The 23,665-nt window shown below is 46.4% G+C and overlaps 1 protein-coding gene across 3 annotated transcripts in view; it reads right to left on the reverse strand.

The window, feature by feature from the left end:
- Window positions 1-11,069: 11,069 nt before the first annotated feature.
- The window catches only part of LOC134356706 (aminoacylase-1B-like), a 65,148-nt gene continuing 52,552 nt past the window's right edge, over window positions 11,070-23,665 (reverse strand). For all 3 annotated transcript variants that reach the window (XM_063067755.1, XM_063067757.1, XM_063067756.1), the window contains exons 11-15: window positions 22,553-22,697; window positions 22,317-22,385; window positions 20,882-20,961; window positions 20,135-20,195; window positions 11,070-12,648 (exon numbers count right to left, since the gene is read on the reverse strand). In XM_063067755.1, the coding sequence (XP_062923825.1) occupies window positions 12,484-12,648; window positions 20,135-20,195; window positions 20,882-20,961; window positions 22,317-22,385; window positions 22,553-22,697 (520 nt within the window). In that variant the 3' untranslated portion in view covers window positions 11,070-12,483. The remainder of the gene's footprint in view (window positions 12,649-20,134; window positions 20,196-20,881; window positions 20,962-22,316; window positions 22,386-22,552; window positions 22,698-23,665) is intronic.

A 23,665-nucleotide genomic window follows, 5' to 3' on the forward strand; every position in this document is an offset into this window, starting at 1 on the left:
TTTCATCTCATCTGCCTATCACCTCACCCTGGTGCCCCTCATCCTTCCCTTTCTCCCATGGTCACTCTCCTCTCCTATCAGATTCCTTCTTCTCCAGCCCTTTACCTTTTCCACCTATCATCTCACAGCTTCCTCCTCCCTGCCCCACTCACCTATCACCTTCCAGCTTATACTCCTTCCCCTCTCCCCAACTTCTTCCTCCTCCCTTTCCAGTCCTAATGAAGGGCCTCAGCCTGTAACATCGACTATTTATTCCCTTCCACAGACGCTGCCTGACCTGGTGAGTATCTCCAGCTTTCTGTGTTTGTGGCTCTGGATTCCCAGTATCTGCAGAATCTCTTGTGTTTAAGATTAGAGGGCAAAAGGGAAAGAATGGATAAGATCTGTAATAAGATTCCACATGCAGCAGCAGTGAGACCAGCATTCAGCTCCAAGGAGCTGAGCACTGGGTTTGTGTGTGGAAACGCACAGGCAGGGTGGCAGTGTCTGCGACACAGCCTCCATTACATACGTATGAACAGACTCCACTGTGAATCCAGATGAATTGTCGGTTAACAATCAGAATGTGAACGAGATGCTTCCTGCCACTAATGGAAACTGAGCTTTGTTAATATAATAATATTTATATTGAGAATTAATTAAAGTCACTCTTTATCGAACAGACTGTCATAATGAAGATCTTGTTCAAACGCTAGGGATGAGTTCCGTGTGAAAAGCATCTCATTATCTCCCAACCTTGGTGCTGGGCAGTCTGGCAAACCTATTAACTCTTTGACTTTATCTCACTGATGGGTCAAGCTTCTCATTTAACTGGGATTCCTCCTCTATTCAAAATGGAGATGGATTACTTTCGGTTTGTAACAAGTAGTGGTTTCTTTACAGTCTGTAGCAGCTTGAGTTAGAGCACATTTTCCTTCTCCTGTACAATCACAGAAACACAAGACAGAACGGTCTTCAGCAACTTGCCCAACCACTGGACTTTGCAATGCCTGTCACAACCAGGAAAGTACTTTTCTAAAATATACATTTGGAAATCTATAACTTTAGATGCTGGGTCTAAATCCTATACCATCTACAGAGTGCTTTCTCTCTCCTGCATTCCAAGCAAACATAAAGGGATTTGAAAACCTGGATATCAAGACATCAGGCAGTTGTGCTGCCTCCACCATGGCAGTATTAAAATTGATTTCTCTAACTTCCAGTAATTTCCCCGCACTCACCCATCTCTCATTCTCCCTATACCCTCCTCAAATGCCCCTTTCTCTCATAATCCAGTCTCCTCCACTGTCTGATTCTTTCCTTGGCCGTTCACCTCTTCCAACTGTCCCCTCGGACAGTTTAACCTTCACCTATCACCCCCCAGTTCATACACCTTTCCCACCCACCCCCCTTCCCCTTCACCTATCACCCCCCAGTTCATACAGCTTTCTCACCCCTACCTTCCCCTTCACTTATCACCTCCCAGTTCATACACATTTCCCACCCCCCACTCTTCCCCTTCACCTATCAGCCCCCAGTTCATACACCTTTCCCACCCCTATCTTCCCCTTCACCTGTCACCCCCCTGTTCAAACACCTTCCCCACCCCCCACCCTCCCCTTCACCTATCACCTCCCAGTTCATACACCTTTCTCACCCCCCCACCTTCCCCTTCACCTTTCACCTCCCAGTTCATACACCTTTCCCACGCCCCACCCTTCCCCTTCACATATCACCCCCCAGTTCATACACCTTTCCCATCCCTACCTTCCCCTTCACCTATCACCTCCCAGTTCATACACATTTCCCACCCCCACCTTCCCCTTCACCTGTCACCCCCCTGTTCAAACACCTTCCCCACCCCCCACCCTCCCCTTCACCTATCACCTCCCAGTTCATACACCTTTCCCACCCCCTACCGTCCCCTTCACCTACCAGTTCATACACCTTTCCCACCCCCCCCACCTTCCCCTTCACCTATCACCCCCCAGTTCATACACCTTTCCCACCCCTCCACCTTCCCCTTCACCTATCACCCCCCAGTTCATACACCTTTCCCACCACAACCTTCCCCTTCACCTATCACCCCCCAGATCATTTACCATTCCCACCCCCACCTTCCCCTTCACCTATCACCTCCCAGTTCATACACCTTTCCCACCCCCACCTTGCCCTTCACCTATCACCCCCCAGTTCATTTACCATTCCCACCCCCACCTTCCCCTTCACCTATCACCTCCCAGTTCATACACCTTTCCCACCCCCTACCTCACCGCACCACCTCAAAGAAAAAAGTTCCTCACCGCACTACATCAAATTACAAAGTACCTCACTCCACTACCTCAAAGTAGAAAGTACCTCACCGCACCACCTCAAAGTACCAACTTCCGCACCGCACTCCCTCAAAGTACCTCACCGCACTACCTCAAAGTACAAAGTCCCTCACCGCACTCCCTCAAAGTTTCCCCTATATTGCCATGTTTTCACGCACCTCCCATAGCTTCCCCTCTATCACTGTGTTTTCATGCACCTCCCATAGCTTCCCCTGTATCACTTTGTGTTCCTGAACCTCTGATAACTTCCTCTACATCGCTGTGTTTTCACACACCTCTCATACCTTCCCCTATATCGCTCTGTTTTCGCTCTCCCCCCATAACTTCCCCTATTTCGCCGTGTTTTCGTGCCACTCGCATACATTCCCATACTTCGCTTTTATGCAGTCCTTAACTTCCCTTGTCAGTCACAGTTGCCTAGCCCTGCCATTTGAGAACAACTTCTTCTGTGGGACATATCTGTCCAGCGCCTTGTGAACTATTGTGTGACTACTACCTTGTGAAACCAATTTCCCTGGGGATCAATAAAGTATGACTATGACTATGACTATGACTATTCCCAGAAACTTCAGCCATCTTTGCTCTGCTGACTTCTCTGCCAGTATCCCCCTCCAATCCACTTGGGCAAGTTCTTCTCTCATGCCTCTGTAATTCCCTTCATTCTATTGCAATACTGATACATGTGAGTTATGCTTCTCTCTCTCAAATTGCAGTATGAATTCAATCATATTATGATCACTGCCTCCTAAGGGTTGCTTTACATTAAGCTCCCTAATAAGATCTGGGTTATTACACAACACTCAATCTAAGATAGCCTTTCCCCGAGTAGGTTCAAGCAGAAGCTGCTCTGAACAGCTATCTTGTCGGCATTCAACAAATTCCCTCTGTTGCAATCCAACACCAGCTTGATTTTCCCAATCCCCTTGCGTATTGAACTCCCCCATTACAATTGTGTCGTTATTCTTATCATATGCCTTTTCCAGCTCCCTTTGCGATCTCACCCCCACATCTTGGCTACTATTTGGAGGCCTATATATGTTTCCCATATTGTTTTTTTTACCCTTGCAGCTTCTTAACTCCACCCACAAAGATTCAACATTCTCTGACCCTGTCACCTCTTTCTAATTCCATCTCTTACCAACAGAGCCACACCACCATGCTCATCACTTTAAATTGGAAAGAGTGAAGAAAATGTTTACGAGCATGTTTCCAGGACTAAAGATCCTGAGTTACAGGGAAAGGTTGGCCAGGCTCGGTCTTTATTCTTTGAAGTGATGTGTCTGAAGGAGGTGTCGAGTTTATTGTCATGTGCATAAGTACATATATGCACAGGTGCAATGAAAAACTTACTTCACCAACAAATACCATCATAACATCAGCATTTACAAAAAAGGCATCAATTAATCATAAATTAGACATGATTTTTACAAGAAAGAGCACAATGAGAACAAAAATACCAAAGTCCATTTTAGTGCAAATTATTCAAAGTGATCATAGTTTTGCTAGACTGTAATGATTAGGTTTGCGCCTGTTGGTTTATGAACCAAATGGTGAAAGAGATGCTGCTGTTCTTGACCCTAGTGATGTCAGACAGTGGCTATGGAAAGGTGACGTGACCCAGATGATGTTGCCTTCCTGAGGCCATGCCATGCCTCATGCAGATACTACCAACAATGTCCACCACCTTCTGCAACTTCCTATGCTCCTGTAGATTGGAATTGTGTGTGAGACCTATGTTTAATAAAGTTGTACAGTGATGTCCATGGCTTTACAATCTATGGCTGCTTTGGCAAGTAAGGTGAAAATAAATCCAAAGGGTTTCTACAGTTATATTAATAGCAAAAGGATAGTGAGGGATAAAATTGGTCCCTTAGAGAATCAGAGTGGATGGCTATGTGCGGAGCCAAAAGAGATGGGGGAGATTTTGAACAATTTCTTTTCTTCAGTATTCATAAAGGAGAAAGATATTGAATTGTGTAAGGTAAAGGAAACAAGAAGGGTAGTTATAGAAAGAATGACGATTAAAGAAGAGGAAGTACTGGCGCTTTTAAGGAATATAGAAGTGGATAAGTCTCCGGGTCCAGACAAGATATTCCCTGGGACCTTGAGGGAAGTTAGTGTGGAAATAGCAGGGGCTCTGACAGAAATATTTCAAATGTCATTAGAAACGGGGATGGTGCCGGAGGATTGGTGTATTGCCCATGTGGTTCCATTGTTTAAAAAGGGTTCTAAGAGTAAACCTAGCAATTATCAGCCTGTGAGTTTGACTTCAGTGTTGGGTAAATTGATGGAAAGTATCTTAGAGATGGTATATATAATTATCTGGATAGACAGGGTCTGATTAGGAACAGTCAACATGGATTTATGCGTGGAAGGTCATGTTTGATAGATCTTATTGAATTTTTTGATGAGGTTATGAAGAAAGTTGATGAGGGTAAAGCAGTGGATGTTGTCTATATGGACTTCAGTAAGGCCTTCGACAAGGTTCCACACGGAAAGTTAGTTAGGAAGGTTCAATGGTTAGGCATTAATATGGAAGTAGTAAAATGGATTCAGCAGTGGCTAGATGGGAGACGCCAGAGAGTAGTGATGGATAACTGTGTATCAGATTGGAGGAGGGTGTGTAGCGGTGTGCCTCAGGGATCTGTACTGGGTCCAATGTTGTTTGTCATATATTTGTTACAAACACCTGTTAGGGTGCATTCTTCAGTTACCTTATAAGGTAACCGTAGCCTTCAGCCAGAAGCAGATGTCATCAGGTGGTTCCCAACCTTCACCGAGTGTTTCGACCCTTAACCACGACACTCTCCAGCTGGTGGGCCGGCATATTAATGATCTGGATGATGGGGTGGTAAATTGGATTAGTAAGTATGCAGATGATACTAAGATAGGTGGTGTTGTGGATAATGAAGTAGGTTTTCAAAGCTGGAAGAGAGATTTAGGCCAGTTAGAAGAGTGGGCTGAAAGATGGCAGATGGAGTTTAATGCTGAAAAATGTGTGGTGCTACATTTTGGTAGGACTCATCAAAATAGGACATACATGGTAAATGGTAGGGCATTGAAGAATGCTGTAGAACAGAGGAATCTAGAAATAATGGTGCATAGTTCCCTGAAGGTGGAATCTCATGTGGATAGGGTGGTGAAGAAAGCTTTTGGTATGCTGGCTTTTATTAATCAGAGCACTGAGCATAGGAGTTGGGATGTAATGTTGAAATTGTGTAAGGCATTGGTAAGGCCAAATTTGGAGTATTGTGTACAGTTCTGGTCACCAAATTATAGGAAAGATGTCAATAAAATTGAGAGAGTACAGAGGAAGTTTACTAAAATGTTGCCTGGGTTTCATCTCCTAAGATACAGAGAAAGGTTGAACAAGTTATTCTTTGGAGCATAGAAGGTTGAGGGGGGACTTGATAGAGGTGTTTAAAATTATGAGGGGGATTGATAGAGTTGACGTGGATAGGCTTTTTCCATTGAGAATGGGGGAGATTCAAACAAGAGGACATGAGTTGAGAGTTAAAGGGCAAAAGCTTAGGGGTAACATGAGGGAGAACTTCTTTACTCAGAGAATGGTGGCTGTGTGGAACGAGCTTCCAGCAGAAGTGGTTGAGGCAGGTTCGATGTTGTCGTTTAAAATTAAATTGGATAGATATATGGACAGGAAAGGAATGGAGGGTTATGGGCTGAGAGCAGGTCGGTGGGACTAGGTGAGAGCGGGAGTTCGGCACGGACTAGAAGGGCCGAGATGGTCTGTTTCCATGCTATAATTGTTATATGGTTATATGTCCTGGCTAATGAAGTCAAATATTATTATTCAGCAGACTATCTACCTATGCTGCCACCTTCAGGGAACTGTGGAAATGTGCATCAAGCCCCCTCAATGCTACAAGGGACCTACCATCCTTCTTGTGGTCCTCCCACATCCAATTCTCAGGATTAAATTGCATCTACCATTTAAATTGTTCCATCTGATCCCCCAATTCATTGATATCACCCTTTGGCCTAAGACTACACTCCTTGTTATCAACAACATCATCTTTTTCCCATAGTTAGACAATAAGAGATAGGAGCAGAACTAGGCCATTCAGCCCATCATGTCTTCTTTACTGCCACATCATGGCTGATTTATCGTCCCTCACAACCTGATTCTCCTGCCTTCTCCACATAACATCTGAAGCCCTTACTAATCAAGAATCTACAGGCCTCCATTTTAAATTCACATAATGACTTGGCATAATGTTGAACCAGGATTGCAGGTCCAGCAAGTGAGAATAAGTATATTAATCATTCATTTACAAACAGTAAAAATTCAACCAAACATTCATGTTCCCCAAGTTAGAGACACTACAAAGCTGAATACTCAACAGACATATGTACAGTACACTTAGCAAACATACTTAGCTAAAAGTGTACCAGAGCATACCTTCCCAATGGTCATGTCCACCGCTTGCCTTATAGAAAGGGGGAGAGAAAAAACCTCCCACACGTGGTCTCTAGATACCCAGGATATTTGAAATCCAGGCAGCCAACCAATAGGGAAAGCAGCTGTAGTGTCTAAACTAACCAATCACAAGAGAAGCAATTTTTGACAATCAGAATAAGCCACTCCCCCCACAGGACATTTGGCCACTGACATTTACATCCATGTTGTTAATATAGATCACCAACATCAGGGATGCCAGCACCAATCCTTTTGGTACCTTACTGGTCACAGGTTTTCAATCAGAAAGGCAACCACCAGCCTCCTATGACCGGGGATATTTTAGATCCAGTTTGCTTGGATTCCATCAGCTCTAACCTGGAGTTTTGTCAAAGTCTGTACTATGAACTGTATCAACCGCTCTACCCTCATCACTACAAAATGAGAGGTGACAACTACATTGTTGCCTCTCCATAAAGTTCATTCAGATTAGTCAGAATGGATCTTCTCTTAACAGACCTGTTGACTCCCAAGTGTGATCTTGTTCCTCAGAAACTTGCATAGTGCGTGTGTGATCTTTTTGAGGTAGAAACACACACACCCACAGTATGGCGACCTCTCAAAAAAGTGTTGTCAATCATTAAAGACTCACCCCACCCAGGACATGCCTCATTACGACCATCAGAGATCTTCATGGGCAAAGCCCTCCTTACCACTGAGCACACCTACAAGGAGTCCAGCCACCAGAAAGCAGCATCCATTATCAAGGACCCCACCATCCAGTCCACGCTCTCTTCTCACTGCTGCCATTAGGAAGTGGGTACAGGAGCCTCAGGTCCCACACCACCAGGTTCAGGAGCAGTTATTACCCCTCAACCATCAGGCTCCTGAACTAGCATGGATAACTTCATTCACCTCAACTCTGAACTGATTCCACAACCTGCAGACTCACTTTCAAGAACTGTACAACTCACGCACTCAGTGTTATTTATCTATTTGTTCTTCGGATGTAGTTTTTCATTGCTTCTATAGCATTCTTTATTCTACTGTGAATGGCAGCAAGAAAATGAATCTCGGGGTAGTATTTGGTGACATCTACGTACTTTGATAATAAATTTACTTTGAGCTTTGAGGGAGGAGATACAGGAACCTGAAGGCACCCATTCAACGTTTTCAAATCAGCTTCTTCCCCTCCACCATCAGATTTCTGATCAGAAAATGAACTCATGAACATGATCTCACTATTTCTGCTCAATCTGCACGACCTTAGATATACAATATATGTACTATACACTCAGTGGCCACTTTATTAGGTACCTCAGAGATGCTCTTCTGCACACCACTGTTGTAACATGTCACCTTCCTATCAGCTTGAACCAGTCTGGCCATTCTCCTCTGACCTCTCTCATTAACAAGGTGCTTTCACCCACAAAACTGCTGCTCACTGGATTTTTTGTTGTTTTTTTTCATGCAAATCTCTGGTTAAGAACTTGTTTTATTATAGTACTAGAACTGTTCTGTTGGTTATTTTATTTTCTGCAGCTTTTCTGTTTAAAAAAAAAACTTTACGGTGTAGTATTTGGGTTTCTGTTAAGGTAAGCAGTCATTTGATCAGCTTAGGAATGTAATATCAGCCAGTCTGGTTTGTCTTGATAACATTCTGTCCCATGGGATGCCACGGAACATTCAAGAGAAATTGGACGCATCAAATTTCTAGAAGAATGTGGGTTTGTTTTGGCTCTTTTGCTCGGGTTGGTGGAGAGTGAAGTGCGGCAAGGAGCACAGTTGGAAGACGTCCACAGAACCCTGCCTAATGGACAGACACCGTTGTAAAAAATTCTTTGTGCAAATGGTTCCGTGGAGGAAGTGTAAATACTTTTGAGTTAGCCAGTTAGTTTGTAACAGAATTTGAGGAAAGTTTGAATTGTGATTGGTGTCTTTCACACAGAACTTGGGTTCAGCGCTGTGAATAACTAAAGCGAAGTGCACAACTACCCAGCAATGAGTTCTGATGTTATGTGCACATTATACACTGGTTGAACTTCTTCTAACTGTGTGTTGAAGATCAACTATTTGTAAATATACTTCCACTTTGTGTAAGTTCCATTATTTCCTGATGAATGCTAAGTTTTGCCTGGGGCTGTATTTATACAGCTTTCACCATAACTTCCGTTCCCTCAGTGGAGTATCTCAACTTTCCTGTTTGGTTGAATCCGAATTAGACTGATGCCAGATGTATGTTGTTGATCGGAGATGTTTGTCTCACCATTACCCATACATTGCTGAGTCATTTGGCTGTTAGGCAGAGATCGCTAGCGAGCCTGATTTGTTACGAGCCATGGTGACAGGATTACATTCACGCATTTCTCTGTAAGCTCAAGAGCAGGGGTTCCTCATTTGGGGTCCACAGAGCCCTTGCTCAATGGTGTTAGTCCATGGCATCAAAAAGGTTGCGAAACCCTGCGCTAGCTACTGTTGTGCGTGAAAATCACAAGAGATTGGCAGTTTCTGAGATACTCAAACCACTCCATCTGGCACCAATAATTATTCCGTGCTCAAAGTCACTTCGACCACATTTCTTCCCCATTCTGATGTTTCGTCTGAATGACAACTGAACCTCTTGACCATGTCTGCATGCTTTTATGCATTGAGTTGCTGGCACGATTGGCTGATTAGATATCTGCATTAACAAGCAGGTTTAAGGTGTAACAAAGAAAGTGCCCATGAGTGCATAAACTAAGTAATAGATTTACTTAGAAACTTTGTAACCATGAACTTCCTATCTCCAGTCATTTCATTTTTTTAATCTCACTCACCATCTGACCTCTGGTCCTTATCCATCTAAAGAATTTTTTTTAAATCATAATTGGTAGTATGTTTTATGTATTGCACTGTACTGCTGCTGCAAAACAACGAACTTTATGGCAAATGTCAGTGATTAAAAAAAACCCGGCCCTGATTCTGACACAGACAGATGACATGTACTGTTTGACAGCGGTCATCTGTCCATGCAGTCTGCCAATGCCTGTGCTGTGCCCGTGCGCCCCCTGCTGGGGTTGCAGTAACCTGCAGGATTGCTGCTCTAAGTAGGGCTGGAGACTGGCTCCTCCTTTCTTGGGCTGTCATTTCCCTTCACCCTGTGCTCAATGCCAGGATGGTGCACTGCACGCTGCCCAAGGTCTCCCTCCCACAGCAATGGCAGGATCAATAGGATCCATCAGCTAAAGCAAAGTAATACTGCCACCTTCTGTGGCACCATACACATTTCCTCTGATTCTATAAAGCAGGGACAGCACTGCTCAAAACCATAGACAGACTCAGAGAGATGGGATTTGATGTTCTGCCTTAAATAGTACAACATACACCTGGAGCTGGCAGCTGTTGGATATCGAGACTGCACAGCTAGGCAGGGTCCCTTTGTGATTTTATATACATACCTCAATAAAGCCATCCCTCGGTCCCTTAGAAAGCAATCACAGCCTACCATGGGAGGCGTTGTTTCAGAATAACCAGACGCTTATTTCGGACAGAGGTAAGGATGATGAAAGCCTTTTCCCTGGGACTGGGGGAGTCCAAAGCTAAGGGGCATAGGCACAGGGTAAAGGTTTCAAAGGGAAACCGAAGGGCATTGCTTTTTTGTGTGGTGAGTATATGGAATGGTTGAGAAAGGTACGGTTGCATCAAATAAGAAGCAACACAAACGGGAGGAACTCAGGTCAGGCAGCACTTACAGAGGAAACTGAACAGTAAACTCCCTGGGCCAAGGCCCTTCAGCTGGGTATTTGAGGACTTGGACAGGTACATGGAGGAGTTGGGCTTAGAGGGATATGGGCTGAAGAGAGGGAATTGGGATAAGCTGGGTGGTCAGCCTGGACTGGTTAGGCCTGAGAGCCTGTATCCTTGCCACATAACCCTTTGTGATTTCCTTTCAGAGTGGACATGAAACCTCTGGAATTCCCATCCTCAGAAAACTGAGGATATGGAGCCAGTAAACACGTTCATTGTGAATACTATCAGACATTAGAACTAGGCAACAGACACACAAAATGCTGGGGGAGCTCAGCAGGCCAGGCAGTGTCCAGGGAAAAGATTACAGGTGACGTTTTGGGCCGGGACCCTTTTCGGCATCTGCAGATCTTGTTTTACACTTTAGAACTATAAGTGATTTGAGGGTTTTGGAGAGAGAAAGTGGGGTGGACAAGATTGCACTGGCAGATCATGGTCCAGGGAAAGAACAGCATCCTGTTCTTCTTCCTTATGTTTAGTTAGTTTCTGCGCTATAAATATTTTATATTTCTTCAGTAACGTCAGAGCAATAAAAACCAAGAGACAGCAGGCTGTACGGTGTATATGCTGCACAGTGCTTCATTTTGGAAGAACACAATGTTTTCTTATTTCTACGGCCTTGAGAAAACACATTCAGAGTTTTGCAGCTCCACTCCAGTCTCTGGGAGCCCCACCTTTCCACAATCCGACCTTTTCCTTCCAGGCACTGTTAGCGAGACCTGCATCCCCTCTCTCTGCAAGGTTTCTTTGGGAACCACCGCTGGCCTCTCGCTGAAGGTATTCCCAGTGCTGTAAGGAGGGAATCCCAGGAGCAGTTGGGACGACATGTGACTAGGACAGGTGCTGCCGTGGTGGACGGGAATCCCACAAGCCGGGATTGAGAGGCACAGTCGGACTAGCACGGGTGAACAATTCCACTGCAAGCTGTGAATGGTGCCCACTGCAGTCTCTATGAGTCTTGGCGGAGGGAAGGAACGTGACGGTTGTGGATGAAGAGTCACTCGAGTGACTGTTCTGTCTTGAACGGTGTCGAGCTTTTTGAGTGTGCAAGTGCGGAATGTCCCATTCCAATCCTGACGTACCTAGTGGATGGCGGAGAGGTCTACGGGTGCCAACTGAGTCGGTGCTTACAGTGACAATGCTTCCATTGGCTGAATTGTGAGGGTCCGGGCATCCCACAGACCCAGCCCTCTTGCTCTGGGGGAGGGGGGGGTCCACAGACCCAGCCCTCTTCCTCTGGGGGTGGGGGTCACAGACCCAGCCCTCTTCTGGGGGGTGGGATGACAGACACAGCCCTCTTCCTCTGGGGGGGGGGGGTTTCACAGATTCATCTCTCCCCAGACATGGTCCTCCCCTCAGGAGGGTATAAAAAGGTGGGGCAGGGTAAGGCTACCTACCACAGTTACACCAGCCCTACCTCCAAAAATTCGAGCAGTTCTGGGTTCTTGGGGTTTTCCTGGCCACTCTGCCCCTGATCCAGAGTTCTCCACTGGACTGGCAGAGGGGCTGCTCTGCTAGAGAGGGACCCTGTGGTAAAGGCACAACCTCCTGCACCAAGCAGAGGCCCTGGCCCTAGCACCTGGAGTTCTTGTTGGAGGCCCGTTGTTTGCTGGGTCATGTGAAACCTTGCTGGAGGAGCCTGGTGGTAGTTTCAGTTTCAAAATGTATAAAGGTTTCCCTGAGCTCAAGGCAGCTGACTGGACAGAGAGAAGAAGTGGGAGACAATTCATGGGCCAGAGGAAGGCCTAATGGTAAATCTAATGAGCCTGAGAGTGTCAAAGTGAGGTAATACAGTGTGCAGAGTTTGCTCGGGAGAATGGGGTAGTAGGAGGTGGGATAGGAGAAGGGGAGGAAGGGGAGGAGGAGAGGGAGGAGGAGAGGGAGGGGGAGTGGGGTAGGGAACTGGGGGGGAGGAGGAGGAGGGTGAACAGGAAGGGTGGAGTTGAGCGTGTAGTGAGTCCTGCTCCCTCAGGCCTCCTCTGCGAGGGTTGGGACCTGGGCGAGGGCAGAGATGAGGTTGGAGTAGATGTCGATCCCGGTGAGGAAGACCCTCTCGTTGAGGTGCTCGTTGTGGTCATGCAGCAGGATCGGTGTGTGGTTCATTGGGGAGAAGCCGATCGCTGGGTATCCCATCTGTGGGAGACAGACAAGGGTCACAATGGCAGCAGAGCATATAACCTTGTTCCAAATGCAACCTCCACACCACACACACCCATCCGGCTCACCACACACACAAAGTAGCAGCCAGTGGGAGCAATCTCAGTTAATCAGGATAGCCAGGAAAGGAAAACTCAGTTAGTCTGCATTCATTTTTATACATGAGGCGTGACAGGTCAGGCTAATGAACTCAGTGTGGATTAATTCTGAGAAACATGGCTGAAAGAAGGGCAGGACTGTTCAGGTATGGCAGAGGGACAGATAAGCGAGGAGAGTGTGTAGCCTTTCTGATAAGGGACAAGGTAACAGCAGTGACATTCTTGGGGGGATCGCCCAGTGAGGCCAAATGGATAGAAATTAAAAGGAAGAAAAATGGAGTCGTTCCAGAGGGGCTGCATTATAGACCCCCTTCCCCCCCTCACCAAACAAGCAGCGGCAATTTGAAGAGTAGATGTGTAGGAAAAAATTACCAATAATTTTAAGAATAACAGAGATGTATTAGTGAGAGATTTTAATTTCCGCTGTATTGACCAAGCCACCCAGAGAGTCAAGGCCTTATCGGGACAGGATTTGTGAAGTGTGTCCAGGAAAGTCTCCTGAATCAATATCTGGACGGCTCTTTTCAGGAGGGTCCAAAACAGGCCCTTCTCTAAAGGGGCGAGGCAGGGACAGTGACAGTCAGGGAACACTTTGGAGCACCATAATTCTACCAGTTTCAAGGTAGTGATGGAGAAAGATAGACCTGATCCACAGGTTAGGGTGAAGGCTAAACCTGGCAAGTTTAGTGAAGGGTGACCAATGAGAGATATTGAAGCTCTGGTCAAAAAAAGGTTAAGAATAAATTTAAGAGAGAAATCAGGACAAAGAGAGGGCACGAGGTGGATCTGGCAGGTGAGGTTAAGGAAAAGCCCAAGAGGTTCAATGGCATATTACGAGTAAAAAGCTAGCTAGGGAGAGAGTACCCTAAGGATCAGTAGGGCAACCCATGTCTCCAGCTGCATATTTCTTATTGGCATTTACTGAGGAGAAAATCCTGGTTGCTCAAGAGGTAAGACAAACAAGGGCAGATGTTTTGGAGGATATATCATCTCTATTACCAGGAAGGAGTTATTTACAACCTTACAGTGCATTAAGGTGGATAAATCCCAGGGCCTGGCTGAGCACATCCCCGGAATTTGTGGGTAGCTAGAGAGGAAGTTGCGGAGGTCCTTGCAGAGATATTGGAAGACGGCTAATGTTATTCCGCTGTTTAAAAAGGGCTCTAAACATAAACCAGGAAATTATAGGTCGGTGAGTCCGACATCCATTGTGGGAAAGCTATTGGAAGGTGTTCTAAGGGACCGGATATATAAGTATTTGGACAGACATGGACTGATTAAGGATAGTCAGCATGGTAGACTATGACTAACCAATCTTGCAGTTTTTCAAGGAAGTTACCAGGAAAGTGGATGAAGGAAAGGCAGCAGATGTTGTCTACATGGACTTTAGCGAGGCATTTGACAAGATCCCACATGGGAGTCTGGTCAAGAAGGTTCAGTCAGTCGGCATTCAAGATGAGGTAGTAAATTAGATTAGACATTGGCTTTGTGGGGGAAGCCAGAGAGTGGTAGTAGAGGGTTGCCTCTTTGAGTGGAGGCCTGTGACTAGTGGAGTGCCGCAGGGATCAGTGCTGGGTCCTTTGTTGTTTGTCATCTATATCAATGATCTGGATGATAATATGGTAACTGGATCAGCAAATTTGCGGATGACACCAAGATTTGGGGTGTACTGGACAGCAAGGAAAACTATCATGGCTTGCATAGGGATCTGGATCAGATGATAAAATAGGCTGAAAAATGGCAGATGGAATTTAATGCAGACAAGTGTGAGGTGTTGCTCTTCAGTAGGACCAACCAGGGTAGGTCTTACACAGTGAACAGCAGGGCACTGAGGAGTGTGGTAGAATAAAGGGATCTGGAAATAAAGATCCATAACTCACTGAAAGTGGCATCACAGGTAGATAGGGTCATATAGAGAACTTTTGGCACATTGGCCTTCATAAATCGAAGTATTGCATACAAGAGTTGGGACGTTACGTTGAAGTTGTATAAGACATTGGTGAGGCCTAATTTTGAGTATTGTGCAGTTTTGGGGTATAGACAGAGTAAATGCAAGCAGCTTTTTACACTAAGGTTGGGTGGAACTACAACCAGAGGTCATGGGTTAAGTGTGAAAGGTGAAAAGTTTAAGGGGAACATGAGGGGAAACTTCACTCAGAGCGTTCTGAGAGTGTGGAATGAGCTGCCAGCACAAGTGGAGCATGCAAGCTCAATTTCAATGTTTAAGAAAAGTTTGGATAGGTACATGGATGGTAGGGCTATGGAGGTGCAGGCTGATGGGAGTAAGCAGTTTGAATGGTTTCAGCATGGACTAGATGCACTGATCTATGAGTGTATTCGTTTCAATGTCAGCAGGGGGAAAGTTCCTTAAGACTGGAATGTGGCTCCTGTTGCTCTGTTGTTTACAACCAGACCGGGTGTTGCAATGACAACCACACACTCAGTGTCAGCAAGACCAAGGAACTGATTGTGGGAGACAGAGGGGAAGTTGGGAGAAGGCACACCTGTCCTCATCGAGGGGTTATTGGTGGAAAAGCTGAGCAGCTTCTCGTTCCCGGGTGCCAGCATCTCAGTAGATCTACCCTGGGCACACCACAGCGATGCAGTCATGAAGAAGGCAGACCAGAGGCTCTACTTCATTAGGAGCTGGCATGCCGTCAAAGACTCTATGGATGTACGGTGGTTATAGGGACTGGCTGCCTCACCATCTGGTATAGAGGCTCCAATGCACAGGGTTGGAAGAGGCTGCCACAAGTTGCTGCCAGTAAAAGCCTCCCCATCATGAAGACATCTTCAAGAGTCAGTGTCTCAAGAAGGCAGCATCTCTCTCTCTGAGGACTCCCGGCGTGCCCCCTTTTCATTACTACTGTCCGGGAGGAGGTAAAGACCCAAATGTAATGATTCTGAAATTGCTTTTACACTCGGCCAGCAGATTGCTGGCAGTCTGTAAATCCATGAACACTACCTCATTATTATTATTTTTGCACTATTTGTTATTTTGTGATATTTGGGTCATTTTATGACTTTACACTGTACTGCTGCTGCAGAACTACAGATTTCACAACATACCGTATGTCAGTGTTAATAAACCAGATCTTGTTCTGCCCATTCACATCAAGCAGAAGATCCAAAAACCTGATGGCACGTACCTCCAGGCTCAAGGACAGCATCTATCCCACTGTTATAAGACAATTGAACACCTCCTAGGGCAATAAGATGAACTTCGACCTCACACCACATCATTATGACCTTGCACCTTCTTTGTAATGTAACACTTTACTCAGTGCCTGTTACTGCAATAGTCAGACAGCATGACGGCACAGAAATAGATATTGCAGTCCATCTAGTCCGTGGTGACCTATTACCGGCCTTGCCCCATCAGCCCCCACCTGGTCCACAGCCCTCATACCCTTCCCTTCCATGTACACACTTCCCTTAAGTGTTGAACCAAACCCCAATCCACCACTTCTGCGGGCAGCTCGTTCCACCCTCTGAGAAAACTCTCCTCAGGTCCTCCTTAAATAGCTAACATCTTGTATCAATGCACTGCTGAAATAATTTGATCTGTATGAACAGTACGCAAGACAGGTTCCTCACTGTATCTCACTACATTTGATAATAATAAACTAATTTACACACACAGTACCATGTTGGTAAAAAGTATTCAGCTCCCCCCTTTAGAATTTTTCATGTTTTATTGTTTTACAACATTGAATCACAGCGAATTTAATTTGGCTTTTACGACACTGATCAACAGAAAAAGACTTCCATGTATCGGGAAATTCTAACTGCTGGTGAGTCAGTATCCTGGCAAAAAGCTGAAAGAGACCAAATTTCCACAAAAGCTGTTGCTTAACTGCTACAGAAGCACAATTGAAACCACCCTGACCAACAGCGCCACCGTGTGGTATGCCAGCTGCACAGCCGCTGAGCGACAAGACCTGCATCGCGTGGTGAAGGCGGCCCAGTGAATTGTCAGGATGGAGCTCCCAGGACTGGACACCATCTATTCCAGTAGACTCAGGAGGAAAGCAATCAGCATAACCAGAGACACCACACACCCCGGACACTCCCTGTTTGACCGGCTGCCGTCCAGCAAAAGGTTCAGGACACTAAAAGCCAGAACAAATAGACTGAGGAACAGCTTCTATCCCAGAGCTGTGGCCTCCATCACACCACTCGCACAGAACAATGACTGAAACTGTGAGCACACACATGCATACACAAGGACTCAAATACTTGCACTAACGGCACTTTGTGCATTACTGTGATATTCTGGTGCTGCTGCAACTTATTTTCTGTTACTTATCTATTTAATACTGTTTTTCTCTAACTGTCTTGTTTTTATCTACCGCTTTATTAATTGCCTGAGAGGAAGTCAAACCGAGTTTCATTGTAATGACAATAATGATCATTCAATTCAGAACGACACAAGTCAGGAGATGGATACAAGAAAATTAGCAAGTCGCTGAATATCCCTTGGAGTACAGTTAAGTCAATCATCAAGAAATAGAAAGAGTATGGCACAGCTGTAAATCTGCCTAGAGCAGCCATCCTCAAAAACTGAGTGACCGTGCAAGAAGGGGACTCGTGAGGGAAGCCACCAAGAGACTAATGACAGCTCTGGAGGAGTTACAAGATTCAGCAGCTGAGATGGGAGAGACTGCGCATACAACTGTTGCCCCAGTGCTTCTCCAGTTGCAGCTTTATCGGATAGTGGCAGAGAGAAAGACACTGTTGAAAAAAAAACTCACATGAAATCTCCCCTAGAGTTTTCCAGAAAGAGAGACTCTGAAGTCAGCTGGATGAAGGTTCAATGATGTGATTAAACCAAATTTGAGCCTTTAGGCCATCAGACTAAATGCTACGTTTGACATAAGCCGAACACTGCACATCATCAAAAACACACCATCCCTACCGTGAAGCATGGTGGTCCATGCATCATGCTGTGGTGGTGCTTCACTGCAGCAGGACCTGGAAGGCTTGTGAAGGTGGAGGGTAAAATGAATGCAGCAAAATACAGGGAAATCCTGGAGGAAGACCTGATGCAGTCTGCAATAGAACTGTGACTTGGGAGAAGATTTGTTTTTCAGCAAAACAATGACCCCAAGCATAAAGCCAAAGTTACACAGGAAAGGCTTAAAAACAACAAAGTTAATGTCCTGGAGTGGCCAAGCCAGAGTCCAGACCTCAATCCAATTGAAAGTTTGTGGCTGGACTCGCAAAGGCCTGTTTATTCACGATCCCCATGCAATCTGACAGAGCTTGAGCAGGATGGGGGAAAATTGCAGCGTCTAGATGTGCAAAGCTGATAGAGACCTATCCACACAGACTCAAGGCTGTAATTGCTGCCAGAGGTGCATCTACTAAATATTGACTTGAAGGAGGTGAATACTTATGCAATCAATTATATTGTGTTTTAAATTTGTAATTAATTTAGATCACTTTGTAGAGATCTGTTTTCATTTTGACACCAGAGTCTTTTTCTATTGATCAGTATCACAAAAAGCCTAATTATTTAATATTCAAGTTATTAAATGTTGTAAAACTATAAAACATGAAAATTTCCAAGGGGGCTGAATACTTTTTATAGGTACTGTATATGTGCACCACATACACCCTATATATGCCCTATACACACCCTATATATGGGAACACCAATACCCGAGTGGAAAATCCTACAAATGGTAGTGAATTTGGCCCAGCACATCACAGGTAACCCTCCCAATCATTGAGCACATCTACATGAAATGGTGCCGTAGAAAAGCAGAATCCATCAACAAAAATCCTCACCACCCAGACCATGCTCTTTTCTCGCTGCTGCCATCAGGTAGAAGGTACAGGTGCCTCAGGATTCACACCACCAGGTTCAAGAACAATTACTACCCCTCAATCATCAGGCCCTTGATCATAAAGGGACAACTTACACTCATTCTAATTCTGATGTCCCCACAACCATTGATCTCACTTTAATGATTTTATCTTGTTATTTCATGCTCTTGTTATTTATTGCTATTTAAGTATTTAGATTTACATTTGCAGAGTTTGTAGTTTTCTATGCTCTACTTGCTCTTTCATTGATCCCGTGGAGGTGGGGCAAAGTCAAGATGGCGCTAAACGGCGACTCCTTTGCTCGCATCTTTGGAAACAGCTCTATTTCTATATTTGATATCTCTTTTTTCCCTTTTCAGGGTGTGGGGGTTTCTTTTGAAGACCCTGACCTGGAGTTACATGCTGACTTTGGTCCTTTGCAGGAATGGGACCCGCTCTCAGGGCCTCACAACCGGCCGCTTTTCGATATGTCAAGGATACGGCCTGGAAGACTAGTGCACCTTCAGGGTGCCGGATTTTCGTGGCTCTGGAGACAGGCTGGTTCAACCCCGGTGCCCCTGACTGAGGCGTCTTGGGAGAACACGGAACATCGGGAGCAGCGGGTTAGCTGCCAGGGGTTGTGTGTCGAGAGATCTGACCTTTCTGGGCGCAGAGCTCGGAAAAAGCAACGCAACAGACTTTTAACATCATAAATCAGCGAGTTGTTTATGTCTCCCCTCTCAGTGTGAAATGGAGACATCCCTTTGTCCCTTAGGGAGAGAGAGAAAACCTGTGATATGTCGAATTACCAGGTGAACGAGTAGTCTTTGGGGTACTGTAAGTCTGTGATTTATTGATGTTTTGCTACATGCTTGACTGCTCAGTGCCAATGCTTTTGTTTTGCTGGTGGGGGAAGGGGATCATTGAGGGGGGCTGGGGGGGACTTTGGAGTTCTAACATTTAATTGTCATTCATCTTTTGGGGCACTCCTCTGTTTTGGTGGATGTTTGCAAAGAAAAAGAATTTCAGGATGTATATTGTATACATTAAACTTCTTCACACAGAGAGTGGTGAATCTGTGGAATTCTCTGCCACAGCAAACTGTTGAGGCCAGTTCATTAGCTATGTTTAAAAGGAAGTTAGATATGGCCCTTGTGGCTACAGGGGTCAGGGGGTATGGAGGGAAGGCTGGGTTCTGAGTTGGATGATCAGCCATGATCATAATAAATGGCGGTGCAGGCTCGAAGGGCCGAATGGCCTACTCCTGCACCTATTTTCTATGTTTCTATGTTTCTATTAAATGTACGGTTGAAACCTATTGATCCTGCTTACAGTTACTATTCTATAGATTTGCTGAGTATGCCCAGCAGGAAAAAGAATCACAGGGTCGTGTGTGGTGGCATGTACGTACTCTGATAATAAATTTTACTTTGAGCTTTGATCCCATGACACATACACACACTCCACACCCTACACACAACGGTGGTACACTTTGTCCACGTTCCACGATCCCCAGCGATGGGTGAATTCTAGGCTGCCGCAATAGGGCTTACCTCCCGAATAAATCGGCTGTCGGTGGCTGCAGAGAAGATCTCAGTTTTCACAGTCATGCCCCTGAAACAGAGGAAGTGTGAGTGAATGTGGGCTCACAACTGGCAGGTAAGGACATCCCTGACCCAGACACAGGAACCCACAGCTTGCCATACACCCAGACACAGGTCAATATGCAGACCCCTATTGAAACGTAGATATGAGATTGTATACAGCCCCTACTAAAGTGAAGAGACAGTGCCAAAGAGTTCAACAGTGCATACCCTCAGGGTCAGGGGTCAGAGGGCACGAGGTAGTTACCCAAATATGGAGAACAAATGCTCAGAAGTACCCTGGGGCTGGATCAAAGTATATCCTCCTCAGTGAGGTGATGAATGGGGTGAGGGGAGTGAGTGAAGAGGGCTTGTGGAGGGACAGGGGGATGGAAGAAGCTGGGGGTGAGGACAGCGGCGAGGAGTGGGAGTAAGTGCAAAAGGGATGTGGTATGAGGGCAGTGTGAGAGGTTGACTGTGTTAGAGGAGTGGATTCAGGAAAGAGAGTGAGAGGGTCACATCCACGGTAGGGGAAGGGGAAACACAAGGAAGCTAAGGGAGGGACAGTGAGAGGAAGGCAGCCAGTGAGTAGAGATAGTGAGGGGCGAGAGTGACGGGGAGGAGAGGGGATGATAGTGGGACACGGTACTGCGTCAAAGGAACACCGAGATCCGAACTTTGCCCCCCACTTCCCCCACCCCCCGTACACCCACGCACATCTGGAGACAAGCGTTACTGAAGGCGCTCCACCACGGATCCGACTGGTCGATAGAAGTCAGCTCCTTGTTCATGTTTTTCTGGGAGGGAAATTCAGAGCAGTGAGTATCCAAAAACACAGCCCAGTACACAGACCAGTATGCAAACTCAGTACACACACGCAGGACACAGACCAGTATGCAAACTCAGTACACGGCCCACATCGCTGCACAACACAGACCCATCGCTAAGCACATTGCAAACATCCTAAGTGGTTTCTGGGCCCAAACTTCTGATCAATCCCCCTCCCCTTCCTCAGTTGTGGAAGTGACCCCATTGGCATTGTGAAGCCCACCACCATCTATCTCTCTGCTGCCTCAGACATCAACATATCAAGCTTTCATCGTCTCCTGCAGGCTATCTGTTGATCAGCACTTGCTGTTTTGTTGTATTGTTGACCTGTTGTTGTTTGCGTTGTTTTGTCGATCACTGTAGACATGCTCTGTTGGTGCCAGGATGTGTGGCAACACTTGCGGGCTGCCCCCTGCTGGTTGTTAATGCAAACAGCATATCTCTCTGTATGTTTCCATGTAACCTGATTAATAGATCTGAATCTGTACCTGGGCTCATGGGGAGTGGGACAGCATGAAGGCCAGTCCAGACACCCCGGTAACATGCAGCATCACCAGTCTAGACAAGGGCCAGTCCAGACACCCCGGTAACATGCAGCATCACCAGTCTAGACAAGGGCCAGTCCAGACACCCCGGTAACATGCAGCATCACCAGTCTAGACAAGGGCCAGTCCAGACACCCCGGTAACATGCAGCATCACCAGTCTAGACAAGGGCCAGTCCAGACACCCCAGAAACGTGCAGCATCACCAGTCTAGACAAGGGCCAGTCCAGACACCCCAGAAACGTGCAGCATCACCAGTCTAGACAAGGGCCAGTCCAGACACCCCAGAAACGTGCAGCATCACCAGTCTCGACAAGGGCCAGTCCTGACACCCCAGTAACATGCATCACCAGTCTAGACAAGGGCCAGTCCAGACACCCCGGTAACATGCAGCATCACCAGTCTAGACAAGGGCCAGTCTAAACACCCCAGTAACATGCATCACCAGTCTAGACAAGGGCCAGTCCAGACACACCAGTAATGTGCAGCATCACCAGTCTAGATAGAGGGGTGACCAGGCTGACAAACCACATCAGTACGGGAGGCAGTGTTTGTAGACACATCACCCACAGCAATGCAGACTAGCCTGGACAAACTGTGTCAACTGTGTCTGTGTCTAGACACTTCACTCAGCAGAGCAGTGGTGGGGAGAGTTACACCGCACACATGTTCTGAGCTGAAAGATGTACTCCACACAATCCACCATGTTGTTCCTGGGAGCTACGTCACCGCATGCTATCAGAGTAATAAACACAGGTTCTCACAGATGTCAACCATTACCTGAAAAAACTCACAGAGAACACCTTCCCCTGCATCCTGGCACCACTCCTTCATCTGCTCCTCAAATGCCTGAAACAAGACAGACAATGATATTGGTCTCATCTACGGATGTACAAGAGTAGACTCACCATCACTGGCCAGTGAAGGACAGGCCTCCCTCTGTCCTCTAATATACACACGCAAGGCACCTCCCTTTCCTTCTGGCATTGTAAACCACTTAACAGACCACGACGTACCTTGAGGTCTACAGTGGGAGGGATCCGGATGTCAAAGCTGGCTGTTAGCTCATCAGGGACAATGTTGAAGGCCACGCCTCCGTTTAAGGAGGTCAGGTTGATGGTGGTGACATCTCCCAGGGTCAGGCATGCACTCTGATTGAGCCTAGAAACACACAACAATATGGTTACACTCAGAGCCAGGGCCTGTGTCAATGCTGCTCTACCTATGGCCACTTTCTCCACTCTCAGTACCGTGCCCGAGCCCCATTAGCAGGAGCTCACTGTGCTGCTGTCATTTGTTGCTGAATAGTTCACCCTGGTTGTTCATTATCTCCAGACACTGGCCTGTGCTGCAGCCGTCAGTACACAACATCCCGCGTACGGTGCCGTCAGTACACAACATCCCGTGTACGGTGCCGTCAGTACACAACCTCCCGCGCACGGTGCCGTCAGTACATATCCCGCGCACGGTGCCGTCAGTACATATCCCGCGCACGGTGCCGTCAGTACACAACATCCCGTGTACGGTGCCGTCAGTACACAACCTCCCGCGCACGGTGCCGTCAGTACACAACATCCCGTGTACGGTGCCGTCAGTACACAACATCGCGTGTACGGTGCCATCAGTACATATCCCGCGCACGGTGCTGTATCACCTTTCATTGCTATTACTGTGCGCTTTCCGTTCCTTTATTTGTGCCCACACAGTGACCATCCTCTGGTCTCTGTCCTTTGACCTCGTGTTTATCTCTCAGTGGTGAATCATTGCCACAGATGGCTGTGAAGACCAAGTCACTGGATATATTTAAAGCAGAAGTTGATAGGCTGGTGATTAGCGAAGAGTTTTAAAAGGCTATGGGGAAAAGCAGCAGAATATGAGTTGAAAGTGATAATAAAACAGCCATGATGGAATGGCAGAGCAGACTCGATGGGCTGAATGGCCTAACTCTACTCCTATATCTTATGATCTTCTCCTGTGTGTTCCCTGTGTGCCTCTTGGTCCTGACCCCTGTGACGCTGCACCTATTGTCAGGTGTGACTATAAAAACACCACTCCTTGTACCCAAACGGGTCCTACCCCTGGTTTGTACAACTTCGTCGGGAGTTGAACTGACTGCTCTGAGTTCTGTT

This window comes from Mobula hypostoma, chromosome 15 (assembly GCF_963921235.1).
Source record: "Mobula hypostoma chromosome 15, sMobHyp1.1, whole genome shotgun sequence".
Classification (NCBI taxonomy): domain Eukaryota; kingdom Metazoa; phylum Chordata; class Chondrichthyes; order Myliobatiformes; family Myliobatidae; genus Mobula; species Mobula hypostoma.